The 13,239-nt window shown below is 44.7% G+C and overlaps 1 protein-coding gene across 3 annotated transcripts; it reads left to right on the top strand.

Annotated features, from left to right (window-relative positions):
* The first annotated feature begins 775 nt into the window (after window positions 1–775).
* LOC120035588 (serine/threonine-protein kinase tousled-like 2) lies at window positions 776–12,630 on the top strand. Of its 3 annotated transcripts, none has more exons than XM_038982197.1 (21): window positions 776–1,312; window positions 2,443–2,525; window positions 4,444–4,515; window positions 4,624–4,693; window positions 4,821–4,864; window positions 4,950–5,051; window positions 5,233–5,334; window positions 5,474–5,566; window positions 5,763–5,873; window positions 6,005–6,141; window positions 6,292–6,444; window positions 6,539–6,605; window positions 6,714–6,811; window positions 6,894–6,975; window positions 7,267–7,358; window positions 7,467–7,556; window positions 7,920–8,089; window positions 10,593–10,731; window positions 10,832–10,943; window positions 11,077–11,184; window positions 11,393–12,630. In XM_038982197.1, the coding sequence occupies exons 2-21, from the start codon at window positions 2,445–2,447 to the stop codon at window positions 11,564–11,566; spliced, it is 2,097 nt and encodes a 698-aa protein (XP_038838125.1). In that variant the 5' UTR covers window positions 776–1,312; window positions 2,443–2,444; the 3' UTR covers window positions 11,567–12,630. The 3 variants fall into 3 exon arrangements, with proteins under 3 accessions (XP_038838125.1, XP_038838121.1, XP_038838131.1); XM_038982193.1 differs by having other exon boundaries at window positions 776–1,374; XM_038982203.1 differs by lacking the exon at window positions 4,950–5,051 and having other exon boundaries at window positions 776–1,374.
* Window positions 12,631–13,239: the final 609 nt, after the last annotated feature.

The raw sequence follows: 13,239 nt of genomic DNA, 5'->3' as shown, positions 1-13,239 counted from the left end.
TGCATTGGATCCAGACACGGTACATGGTCAGCTGCTTGCCTCTGTTCACCTGCAGCCGCCGGTCCACCATGTTCTGGACCTTCTCCAGACCCGCTTCACTGAAGTAGTCATGTAGCTCATCTGGAGAGAGATGTCATGGAGATATTATACACAAAAAAACACGAAAGTGTCTAGTGTCTGAGGTAGATGTGGGACTGCAACCCCTGGGAGGGATGGATACCTCCATGAGACCATGGTGATGATGGACACCATGGAGATGGATTGAGGGGTGATGTGTGTGTGCAAAGCATTAGACGTGTTTTTCTATTGGGTTCCCTCAGCCATTTGTCTTCACAGCTCTGGTTTCCCCCAGGTGCTATTTGATAATGAATTTCTGACTGAGAGGTGGACATGACTCAGAAACGGAATATAGAGAAGGCTGATGAGCTAATGAAACCTGAACAAAGGTCTGGAAACGCAATATTCTAATGTTTACATTCAACAGACTGTTTGCCATAATACATTATTTTAGATAAATTGTGCTGTATGAGTAAACTTCTTCTTTTTTTTTTTTTTTTTACATTCACCACTTCAAAATGATTAAAAAACAGTGTGTAAACCCATCATTGTGACATGATTCCTTTCAGATAATTGCCTTCACTTCACATAAAAAAAGATGATTGCATTTCTGTCTCCCTGAAACCTTATGGGCAGTTTTAGATTGCATGTAGCTAGTTTGTAAATCGACTTCAATTGGTCTACAGTCGGTTTTGGGGGCAGGCGTGGTTGTGGTGAAGGTGGAAAGACAAATTTGAACAATCTCACGAGAATAAAGGGAGATTTACCGATTATTGTTTACATTCCCCCAAAAAATGAGAAACCGAACCGATCCAGATTCAACTGAAATGATCGGAACAACACAACTTCCGTAACAAATTGTTTGCTAGGGCGAGGAAGGTGAAGCCGAACACCAACTTTGTTCTGATTGAGTACAGAATTAGACCGAACATATCAGATCGGAGGACAAAATTATAACACAAAATAGCCACATTGTTGGATCATATTCGCGATGAAAAGGGCAACTGATGGTCATTGTTCGGGATAAAATACCCCGAAAGAGGCATGGTACGGCCCTTGATGAAAGGAATGTGAACCTGGGGATACCCGTGTAGGGAGTGCAGAAAGGCGGGTTCGGGATACCCCAGGACTTCTAGGCCTAGAAGGGAACTATCCGTCGTTATTGGGGGGCCAAGTAGTCGCTCGTCTCCTAACGGGTAACAAATCAACACCGAAGAACGAGGATTTGGATGAGGCCTCGTTTGGCAGTGTCGAGGTAGGGAGACAAGAATCGTGGACATAAAAAGATTGGACCCGTGGAAAATATAATTACAACAGGTAACCTTGGTCGAGTTGTATTAATGTTTTATTTCTAACATAAAACTTAGGGTTGGGTCATAATATTCCTGAAAAACAGCAGTTTTTATGTAGCTAACTAGCTAACGTTACATGTTAATCGGACATTTGACATGTCGCTATCCATCACCCTTAACCTAGTAACGTTAGTTAGCTAACTAGTTATCTATCCCCCTCCTTAAATTTACAATTTTGCAAGTAGGTATATTTTGTTAACATAACATTTTGTTTTTTAGTTACCTATCAGACATATTTGCCAACGAAGTGACCAACTTGCTAGTTACTAGTTAGCTGCACCAGGTGGCTAACGTCGGACGTTAGCTAGCTACTGTAGTTAACTAGCTAGTTAACAAGCATTTAGCTCGGGGGGCTGAAATATTGACACACGTCAACTAATGTAATGAACACATGATCATGAGTCATGACAATGTCTATCATGTTACTCTCATTGTTAGTAGTTTGTCCACTGCAAGTGGATGATGGCAAGCTGCCTGTATTCTTCGATCAGCTAGTTAGTTAGCTAGCTAGTTGATTTGATATACTATTAACAAGTTGGTTGGTCGCTGGCCTGACCCTTCTTGCCAAAACGGTCTGCTTCGTCGCCTAGCTAGTTAGCTATGTGGCAAAATGACTCAATCAGATTCACTAATCTTATCACAATACTGTAATCACAGTTTTCAAACCATATTTGCTGAAATGTCCCATGTCAGCACTAGAGTATGTACAGCTCTTGCCTGTTTAGTCTTAGGCTTGATTTGTTGTTGTTGATCAAGTTCTGTGTTGGAATCAGTGGTGGTGACTTTAGATTTTTTTAACAAAAACAGGTGTGTCTAAGGTTATCCATGAGTCAGTTTCTGCGAATTTATAGTTGCATGCGTCAACACATTCATCTATAGGCAACCCTGAACTGGTTGTGTCACTAAATCCTCAAGCTGTTGTTAGAGGATTTCCAACCTCTTGTATTCTTACTCTGTATGATGTTCGTCTGTGCTATGGAAAGTAAACAGATCTGATATCAAATTGTGTGTTTCTTGCTCATTGTCCCTGCAGCCATGATGGAAGAACTGCACAGCCTGGACCCGCGACGCCAGGAGCTGCTGGAGGCTCGCTTCACTGGGGTCGGCGTGGCTAAGGTCTGTGTTACTACACTATATCATTGGAGATGAGATAGACCTATATAGGGTCCTGCTCCTTTGCCACTCCACCCTTTCTACTAATGTAGGACTGACAACGGGATCTCAGTGTTGCACATCTACTTTAGGACCATATCTATCTTTCTTTGTCTCTCTCTCACCCCTTCTCTTTGTTTCTCCCTTTCTTTGTTTGATTCTTTATTTCTGGTTGAGCTTGGCCAGGGACCGGCTGGCCCCCTCCGCCTCTCTCTCTCTCTCTTGAGAATGTGGAGCTGTGTGTCTGTGTTTGTTGGCTGGTGTAATATGGTATCCTCTCCTACTGGCTCATGATGTGGTGGCTGCATATGCATGTGCGGAGGGCTGCCAAGAAGGGAACGGGCAGGAGGGGGAAGTGGGGCAGGGAAGGGCATGAATGCCTGTCACCCTCATACGCATAGAAACCCTGACCAGATGTTATGGCAGTAGCGCTCTGGCTTTTGATTAGAGGTCCTGCCTGGTGGTGCTGAGGTAAACTCCATCTTAGAGAGCTGCCTTTGTGGAAAGTGATCCGGAGCGCAGAGAGTGAATCAGAGCCAGGACTGGGCTCTATGCCAGCCATAGGCAGAACTGAACCCAGAGCACGGTGCTGTCGCAGAGAAAATGGCGGCTCCCGCTAAAGCATCACACCACGGCCACCCCGTCTGACCAGGGTCCGTCTGACAGAGTTGCAGTGTGTGGAAAGACTGGGATAGAGAGAAAGGAAGTATTAGCCTAGAGAGAGATGAGCGACATATAGCATGCCCTGGTGTTATAGGTCTGAAAGCCCCAAGATATAATGAGGGCAGCTCAGCCTGTCTCTCTCGACCTTGAACAGCCCTGTAGCTCTGCTCCCTATCAGTCATCCTGAGCTGCCTTATAAGCATTGTGGGCGCTGCTTAAATAGGTCCAGAATTGGCGGCAGAGAGGAATGTGCTGTTTTTCAGCTAATTTCCTGCAATTCTACCAATTTTGCAATGGAGCTGAGAGAATTTTGCATTGTGAAAGCACATTTCCTGCTATTCTAAGCATTTCTGTGTTCTTATGCTTACACATTATAACATAACCTATGGGGGCCCCTGGGCATGTACCCTGCATGCCCCGTCAGTAAACCAGCCATTGTTTTTGGAATTTTTTATTCTCCCTGACTGTCTAGTTAGTTATTATTTAGGGGATTTCTAGTTCTCAAAGATTATATAACAAAATATATAGGTCAATTATATTTTCTACATACTTTCTGTCCATCCTTAAAATGTATTTCATTTAGCTGCGCCACTACTAAGTGAATACAGGGGAAACACTGAAAGCCCTCCAATACCCTATCTGAGTAGTAGGATTTCAAAATTGTTTGAACAAGGCTGGAGAGAATGAGGATGAAATAATGAAAGGCGAGAGTGTGAGGGAGAAAAAGATTGAGAGAGAGACCTACTCCCACCTGCATTAGTAATGTCTGATGTTCAGCAATTTCAGGTTCAATTTAGTTAGAGGGAGCAGCATTATGTGCCCAGAATGACTAAGTATATTTCTCTGATATGGCAGAGCCTGGTGAATTCAAAGGTGAGTCATTTGAGTGACAGGCATCACCTAGGGAACAGACATTTAGAATTGATAGGGTAGGTGCACAGTGTGGAGACGAATGGTGATGATATTAGCTCAACCCTATTCCTCTCCGACTCTCTTCTGCTCTCTCTTTCTCTCACAAACAATCACTCACCTTATCTGTTCACCAGAGAGTAGCCATGGGGAGAAGCAGTCAGTCAAATGAAAGCATAATCCCCATCCCTCCCTACCACACCCCTGGTTTAATTGTGAATTAAGTTTAGTCCCTCCCTGCCCTTGGCATATCCTTCCACTCTTTGTCTGACGTGTAATTGTGTGGGTTTGTTTGTTTGTTTTTGAACAGGGTTCAGGCCACAATGAGTCATCCAATCAGAGCCTGTGCAGCGTGGGCTCTCTCAGTGACAAAGAGCTGGAGGTCAGTGTCCCACAGCAGTGACGCCATACATGTCTTCACTCTTATAGGATATTTTAGACATCTTCCGCTGTCATAAAGTACAATGTGTTTCTCCTGCTCTTTATCCAGACCCCAGAGAAAAAGCCCAACGACCAGAGAACGAGGAAGAGGAAAGCAGAGCCGTACGACAGCAGCCAAGGTGAGATGTCTGTCTCCCTTCCTCCGTGATCTCTCTTTCACCTCAGTCGTGCCTTGCCGGCAGCCATTTTGTTGTCAGAATAGATCAACGGCCCACAGATTTTCAGCCTTTTTTTTTTCTTCTCCAGGGAAAGGAGGAGCAAGAGGACAGAAAATTAGTGATTATTTTGAGGTGAGTGTGCTCACTTTCAGGCAAAACGCATCCATAGCTTTGAATTCCTTTGCTCTTCTTCTGACTTTTCCATTAAATCTGTCAGTTTGCGGGTGGTAGCGGTCCTGGTACCAGTCCTGCCAGGAGTCTCCCTCCAGTTGTCCGCTCCTCCCCACAACATCACTCCCTCTCCAACCCCCCAGGCACGGTGAGCATGCTCCCTCACTTCCCTGTTCTTTTTCCTCCTCCCTTTTCACCGTATCTTTTTTTTCTCCCCCTGTTCCTAACGAACCCATCATGTCCTTCAAACTGACCTGAATGCAAAGCAGAATGTTACTGTGATCCATGACATGATGTTAGTGGTATGTGTGGATGTCTTTGTATCCCAGATGCAGCAGGGCAGCCCGTCCTCTATGGGTTCAGCCAACACAGAGCACTCATCCTGTTCCCTAAAGCTTGTCTCCCTCTACATGAACCACAAAGCCACACAGGTAGCTGTTACCTTACACCTTCTGTACAGATACACACAGCACTGGTGATGTCTGTAATAACTTCCTGTATAATATGACACGTCTCTGGTGAATGTTTGACTTCATCGCTATTTCTCGTCCTCTGGTTCTCCTCCTGCAGTCTGACCTGACGGTAGAGAAGCTAACTGCTATGGAGAACAACAAGAACTCTGACCTGGAGAAGAAGGAGGGGAGGATCGATGACTTACTGCGGGTGGGAACACCTCTGCCATCAACGTGTCCTTGTTTTCCCATTCTGTCTTCTAATGGAATAACATGTTGTGGGCCTCGTCATGAGACAGCATGATGCTCCAGACATGGGAACAGATCTCCTCAGAAACTACCATCTGACATTATAAAACAGCTTTGTTTCATTAAAAGGACTATTAATGAATTAATTCATGTTTCAGGCGAACTGTGACCTTCGAAGGCAGTTGGATGAGCAGCAGAGGATGCTTGAGCGGTACAAAGAACGCTTGAACAAATGTGTGACCATGAGCAAGAAGCTGCTGATTGAGAAAGTGAGTTCTCCCTCTGTCCCTACAACAGGCTTGGGAGTCTAGAATAACTTACCCATGTCTATTTTTTTGACCAAGGACTAGCTTTCCCCAAGTATAACGTGTGTGTGTGTGTGTGTGTTTTCTCCCCCCAGTCAAAGCAGGAGAAGATGGCGTGTCGCGACAAGAGCATGCAGGACCGTCTTCGTCTGGGTCACTTCACCACCGTCCGACATGGTGCCTCATTCACAGAACAGTGGACCGACGGATATGCCTTTCAGAACCTTATCAAGTAAGGGTCACTCAAAAGCCTCTCTCACTCTGCATCTCATCCTCTCCTCCTTCATACTCCTCCTCTCTACCTTCCTCTGTTGTTTTTAATCTCTTTCTCTCTCACATCAGCACTGACCCTCCCCATCTCCTGTCTGTGTCTCGTCTCTAGGCAACAGGAGAGGATCAACTCCCAGCGAGAGGACATAGAGAGACAGAGGAAGGCCCTGGCCAAGAGGAAACCACCCTCAATGGCCCAGACCCCGCCCCTTAGCCTGGAGCAGAACAAACGCAAGAGCAAGGCCAACGGAGCCGAGAGCGAAGCGTACGTTACCCCGCCTCTTCCACTCTCTGTTTATAATGCATACATTTTCCCACGTTTGGTTCTGTTTATGATGGTGAGTTTCTTCTTCTTCCAGGTTATCACAGGCCGAGTATCACGAACAAGAGGAGATATTCAAACTAAGACTGGGCCATCTCAAGAAGGTAGTGTGCTGTTTTACATGCAATGTTTCTATGTTTTGTGTATGTACTTTGTGTACTGTTTATCTGTTGGTTCCTGTAAAAGTTGCTAATAAGCTTGCTGTGTTGCAGGAGGAGGCAGAGATCCAGGCTGAGCTGGAGAGGTTGGAGCGAGTACGGAACCTGCACATCCGCGAGCTCAAGAGGATCCACAACGAGGATAACTCCACGTATGTGCTCTCTACCAGTGTTCTCTTATTTGTGTTCTCTCTGTTTGACTTTTAATCGGAATATGTCTGATTTCCGCAACAGGTTCAAAGACCACCCCACGCTAAACGACCGGTACCTGCTGCTCTACTTACTAGGCCGAGGTGGCTTCAGTGAAGTTTACAAGGTGAGCGCACTCTGCCCGTTCATTAACAGTCATTGGAACTGACCTTTTTGTCATCATGGTCAAATGCATAGTTGTATACCCATTGAACTAAGTACAGCGACTACATAGTCCCCAAGGTTTTCTCATAATGATGAACTTTTGATGTTCACCTGAATCCATTTTTTTTAAAGTCGGTGCCAAGTTTTCATACGGTTTCATGTTGGTGCCAGGTTTCTCTCAGATATGATAAAGAATAATGGATGTGATAGAATCTTTTATTTGTCATTGATGTCATGTCTCTCACTTTTGAAGGCCTTTGACCTAACGGAGCAGAGATACGTCGCAGTCAAAATCCACCAGTTGAACAAGAACTGGAGGGACGAGAAGAAAGAGAACTACCACAAGTGAGTTCCCTTTTTCTTATAGACAAATCTTTTTTTTCCCTCAGAGTGATATGGGTAACAGAAGCACTTTGGTTTTAACATTGGAGTTTAATATGGTCTCTTTTTCAGACACGCATGTCGAGAGTATAGAATCCATAAGGAGCTGGACCACCCAAGGATAGTCAAACTCTACGACTACTTTTCACTCGACACAGACTCGTAAGTCCCCCCCAAAGAGCAGCAGAACATATCCAACACATCTTTGGAATAGAACGTGAGAATTTTGGTGGTTTCTAGTTCCGGTGTTATTTTTCTCTTTCAACTCTCTATCCTACTGTTTTGAAACAGTACCTCACAGTTGGTTCCTTTGTCTCTCGTTGTGGAACAGGCTCTGTACGGTTTCTAAACTAAAACAGTACCACACAGCCGATTCCACTCTCGTTGTTCTAGGTTCTGTGCAGTTCTGGAGTTGAACAGTACCACATCCTCGCTCTCTCTCTTTCTCGTTATGTCCCAGGATCTGTACGGTTCGAGATTAAAACACTACCTCACCGTGGGTTCCTCCGTCTCGTTGTGTTCCAGGTTCTGTACGGTTCTAGAGTACTGTGAGGGGAACGACCTGGACTTCTACCTGAAGCAGCACAAGCTGATGTCGGAGAAGGAGGGCCGCTCCATCATCATGCAGATGGTCAACGCCCTCAAGTACCTCAACGAGATCCGCCCACCCATCATCCACTACGACCTCAAACCCGGTGGGTACACACAGCAGATCACACGGACACTAGCATGGCAGCAGTTACACTGCAATATTAGTATCAGGTCCACACTGATGCGATCACTTACAGTACCAGTCAAAGGTTTGGACACCTACTCATTCCAGGGTTTTTCTTTATTTTTTACTATTTTCTACATTGTAGAATAATAGTGACGACATCAAAACTATGCAATAACACATATGGAATCATGTAGTAACCAAAAAAAGTGTTAAACAAATCCAGATATATTTTATATTTGATATTCTTCAAAGTAGCCACCCTTTGCCTTGATTACAGCTTTGCACACTCTTAGAATTCTCTCAACCAGCTTCAGCTGGAATGCTTTTCCAACAGTCTGGAGGAGTTCCCACATATGCTGAGTACTTGTTGGCTGCTTTCCCTTCACTCTGCGGTCCAACTCATCCCAAACCATCTCAATTGGGTTGAGGTTGGGTGATTGTGGAGGCCAGGTTATCTGATGCAGCACTCCATCACTCTCCTTGGTCAAATAGCCCTTACACAGCCTGGAGGTGTTTTGGGTCATTGTCCTGTTGAAAAACAAATGATAGTCTCACTAAGCGCAAACCAGATGTGATGGCGTATCACTGTAGAATGCTGTGGTAGCCATGCTGGTTAGGTGTGCCTTGAATTCTAAATAAATCAGTCAGTCACCAGCAAAGCACCATCACACCACCACCTCCATGCTTCACGGTGGGAACCACACATGCGGAGATCATCCATTCACCTGCTCTGCGTGTCTCACAAAGAGACAGCGGTTGGAACCAAAAATCTCATTTGGACTCATCAGACCAAAAGGACAGATTTTCACTGGTCTAATGTCCATTGCTTGTGTTTATTGGCCCAAGCAAGTCTCTTCTTCTTATTGGTGTCCTTTAGTAGTGGTTTCTTTGCAGTAGTTTGACCATGAAGGCCTCTCCTCTGAACAGTTGATGTTGAGATGTGTCTGTTACTTTATTTGGACTGCAATTTCTGAGGCTGGTAAACTAATAAACTTATCCTCTGCAGCAGAGGTAACTCTGGGTCTTCCTTTCCTGTGGCGGTCCTCATGAGTCATTTTCATCATAGCACTTGATGGTGTTTGCAACTGCACTTGAAGAAACGTTCAAAGTTCTTGAAATGTTCTGTATTTACTGACCTTCATGTCTTAAAGTAATGATGGACTGTCATTTCTCTTTGCATATTTGAGCTGTTCTTGCCATAATATGGACTTGGTCTTTTACCAAATAGGGCTATCTTCTGTATACCACCCCTACCATGTCACAACACAACTGATTGGCTCAAAAGCATTAAGATGGAAAGAAATTCCACAAACTAACTTTTAACAAGGCACACCTGTTAATTGAAATGCATTCCTGGTGACTGCCTCATGAAGCTGGTTGAGAGAATGCCAAGAGTGTGCAAAACCGTCATCAAGGCGAAGGGTGACTACTTTGAAGAATCTCAAATATAAAATATATTTGGATTTGGTTAACAGTTTTTTTTAGGTTACTACATGATTCCATATGTGTTATTTCATAGTTTTGATGTCTTCACTATTATTCTACAATGTAGAAAATATGAAAATAAAGAAAAACCCTGCAATGAGGGTCTTCAGAAATGCGATGGAACGCAGGTCGCTCTCAGGGGAGCACGCGTGATCAACTCATACCAGACACCTGACTCAAAGAGCTCTCCTTCCCTCATTCTTCACAGTAGAAGCATCAAACAAGGTTCTAAAGACTGTTGACATCTAGTGGAAGCCGTAGGAAGAGCAATATGTGTGTTAACTTTTGACATACTCTACGTGTAAAGTAAGTTGAAACGATGACGGCAGACTAAAACGAGACAAGATACCTTTCACTCAGTTATCTTTTGACTCTTAAGGCTGGTTTACAGTTGGTCTATCGACATCGACAGTCTGTAGACTGTTGTCGCAGTGACATCAAGAACGTTCTATCGTCGTCCGACATCAAACTTGTCGTTGTTGTTATGATATGCATGACAGCAGCCTAGTGGTCCAAATAGCATAACTGGTTTATTTTAACACCAATAAATCCATCCGTTTGGGTTACTGGACGAACGCTCTAACCACTAGGCTACCCTTTTAGTACATTTTTATTAATTATTACAGGAAAATAAACTCCCAACAAGAATTTAAGGTAATGGAAAGCTAATTACAGAAAATAGCTTACAGTTCTGTGTGTGACGTAATAAATGCATAATTTTTTTACTTGTCTCGTTGCTGTCGCAATCAGGTAACCATGACGACACACTTATCTGTACGACAAGGAAACCGAAAAGTCTCAGTGACTGTCTATAGACATTCTACCAAAGTGTAAATTAAATGTTGTTTTGACAAGTGAAACTTGTCCCATTCGAATTGTCTACAGACATGTCGTTAGACCAATTTATAAACCAGCCTTGACAGTATATTACAGAGAAATGTCTTTCATGTTTATTGTGACCTTTTGTTTTGACCTCTGACTTGTCGTTTCCTCAGGCAACATCCTCCTGGTGAATGGCACAGCCTGTGGGGAGATCAAGATCACCGACTTCGGCCTGTCCAAGATCATGGACGACGACAGCTACAACTCAGTGGACGGGATGGAGCTGACCTCGCAGGGTGCAGGGACCTACTGGTGAGGCGCCGCACAAACCAGAACAATAGAATGACTATCTTGTTTGGATGATTGTTATTGTGGAAAGAGTGTTGCTCTAAGCAATGATCTTCCCTTGCAGGTACCTTCCCCCAGAATGCTTTGTGGTGGGTAAAGAGCCTCCTAAAATCTCCAACAAGGTGGACGTGTGGTCAGTGGGAGTCATCTTCTACCAGGCTCTGTACGGACGCAAGGTAATGCAAGCACGCACACACTACTAACTCCTCTCAGAATTCTATTCATACTCTTTATATTCCATTTAAGAGATGAGGATGTTTTGTGTTGCTAACTTTAGCCTTTTTTCTCTTTCTTTGTCTTCCCCTCCAGCCTTTTGGCCATAACCAGTCTCAACAGGACATCCTGCAGGAGAACACCATACTGAAGGCAACAGAGGTTCAGTTTCCCCCCAAACCTGTGGTCACCCCAGAAGCTAAGGTACTGCTTGTTTTTTTCTCTCTGTCTGTCCTTCCTTCACCTTTCTGTCATTTGTTAGTCCATTCCTTAAATTCTTCCTCACCTGGTGTTGTTTCTCCATCCCTCTTTCATTGGTCTGTTACTTTACACATTCATCCCTTTCTGCTCTGTGCACAAATTATTCTCCTGTCACAACGTCTCTAAATGTCCCCTCCTTATCTCTCTCCAGGCCTTTATAAGGCGCTGTCTGGTCTACCGGAAGGAGGACCGTATCGATGTGCACCAGCTAGCCAGTGACCCCTTCCTCATGCCTCACATCCGCAAGTCTGTGGCCACGTCCGGGGCCTCTGGCACGGCTATACCCTCCACCTCCAGCTCCTCCAACAGCAGCGCCTCAAACTGAGCCCTCACTATCTATCTCACTACGAACTGACTGACCTGAGTGGAAGGTGGAGGTGGGGGTGGCTGCCTAATTCAGCCCCCTCATCACTTCCCATCCTGCTATGTCCCGCCATGGGCTCAGCACCCCAGGGAAACCTCTGGGGTGCAGGCAGGGGGAGCGTGAGGAATCATGGATGAGGTGGAGGGGGGAGAGGTGGGGTAATCAGTGTTCCAACTGCAACCTGGAGCCCTCCATGTCCACCCAGCTTCCTTGTCTCTCCCTCCCCTGAGGGGTGTTGTTGTTCTGGGGGTCAAAGCCCTAGGGTCCCCCCACATTGAAGAGGGGGACATGGCACTGAGCTGAGGAGAAATGGGATAATTCAACAATGTTAAGGTGAAAAGAATGGAACAGGGCTGCATTACCTTTGAGAAATGGAAGGGACTGTTGGAAGACTCTGTTTTCCATCTCTCACACACACACACACACACACCCACCCACCATGCCTCGGAGTCGTCCCAGATGCTCTGGGTTCTCCTTTTGATAAATGCTTTGGTTGTCATCCAACCCCCTCCCCTGACTGACAGTACCAGTCTAGCCTGCCTTTAGACTGGACCTGAACAAGACCTATGGCGTTCATTAATTTAAGCCACTCTCCTGGGTCCAGGTAGTTTTTGAAGGGAGGCATACCCCCCCCTGTCTGTTTTAAATCCTGTGACCAAAGCTTAAGACTTCCAGATGGTGGCACTGTTCCGCTGCAGTTTTTATATTGGTTCTAGTTGTGTTACATGATATATGAAGTGGAAAACTAATGAATGGTCCCTTTTTTAAGAATTGTTACTTTTACATTTTCCCAATTTTAAGGGAAAAAAAGCAGTTGGTGGTTTTTAAAAATCTTTATTTTTTTTTGCTCTATTCTCGTTTTAGTAATTCCCCCTTCATAAAAACACATATTTATTTAGGTCTGTTTTAATGAATTTTTTGCCAATAAAATGCAAGGGACTGGTTTACTCATTGTACTGTTGGGAGGAGATTGGGCCTTAGCAGAGAATTGCATAACCCATTAAATACTATTGGTTAAACTGCGATCTGAGTGTTTGTGGGGGTGTTAGTACTGGTTGGGTTGTTTACTCTCAGAACGCTCGGCAAGCTCATTTCTCTACATCAACAACACAAAGCACACTTATGTAATATTTATTATCTGTAACCTGGAGGTTCCAGGGGAAAGCGGGAAGACCCAGGAACAGCTGGAGAAGGTCTATAGAGAAAGAACTAAAATAATCAAGAAAATCTTTGAAAGGGCGGCAGGTATCCCAGCGGTTAAGAGCTTTGGGCCAGTAACCGAAAGGTCGCTGGTTCGAATCCCAGAGCTGACCAGGTGAGAAATCTGTCAACATGCCCTTGAGCAAGGCACTTAACCCTAATTTCTCCTGTAAGTCGTTCTGGATAAGAGCGTCTGCTAAATGACAAAAATATAAAATGAATATAACGAAGTGGGGGAAACCAAACCTGATGGAGAAGTTTGAATAACCTGAAGACGGGTTGGCTGACAACACCATGAGACTGTGGACGCATCGATGAGGCAGAAGGCCATGTGGTGGTATGATTCAAATAGCTAACAACCATGTGGGGAATCGTATGTGGCTAGTTTCAGCTCGTTGTACCTTGTTGATACTGTGTTGAGGTGTTTTGACTAA

The sequence above is a fragment of the Salvelinus namaycush genome, chromosome 3 (assembly GCF_016432855.1).
Source record: "Salvelinus namaycush isolate Seneca chromosome 3, SaNama_1.0, whole genome shotgun sequence".
Taxonomy (NCBI): domain Eukaryota; kingdom Metazoa; phylum Chordata; class Actinopteri; order Salmoniformes; family Salmonidae; genus Salvelinus; species Salvelinus namaycush.
Note: the sequence above shows the minus strand (reverse complement) of the source record. Positions and strands in the feature narration are given on the sequence as shown.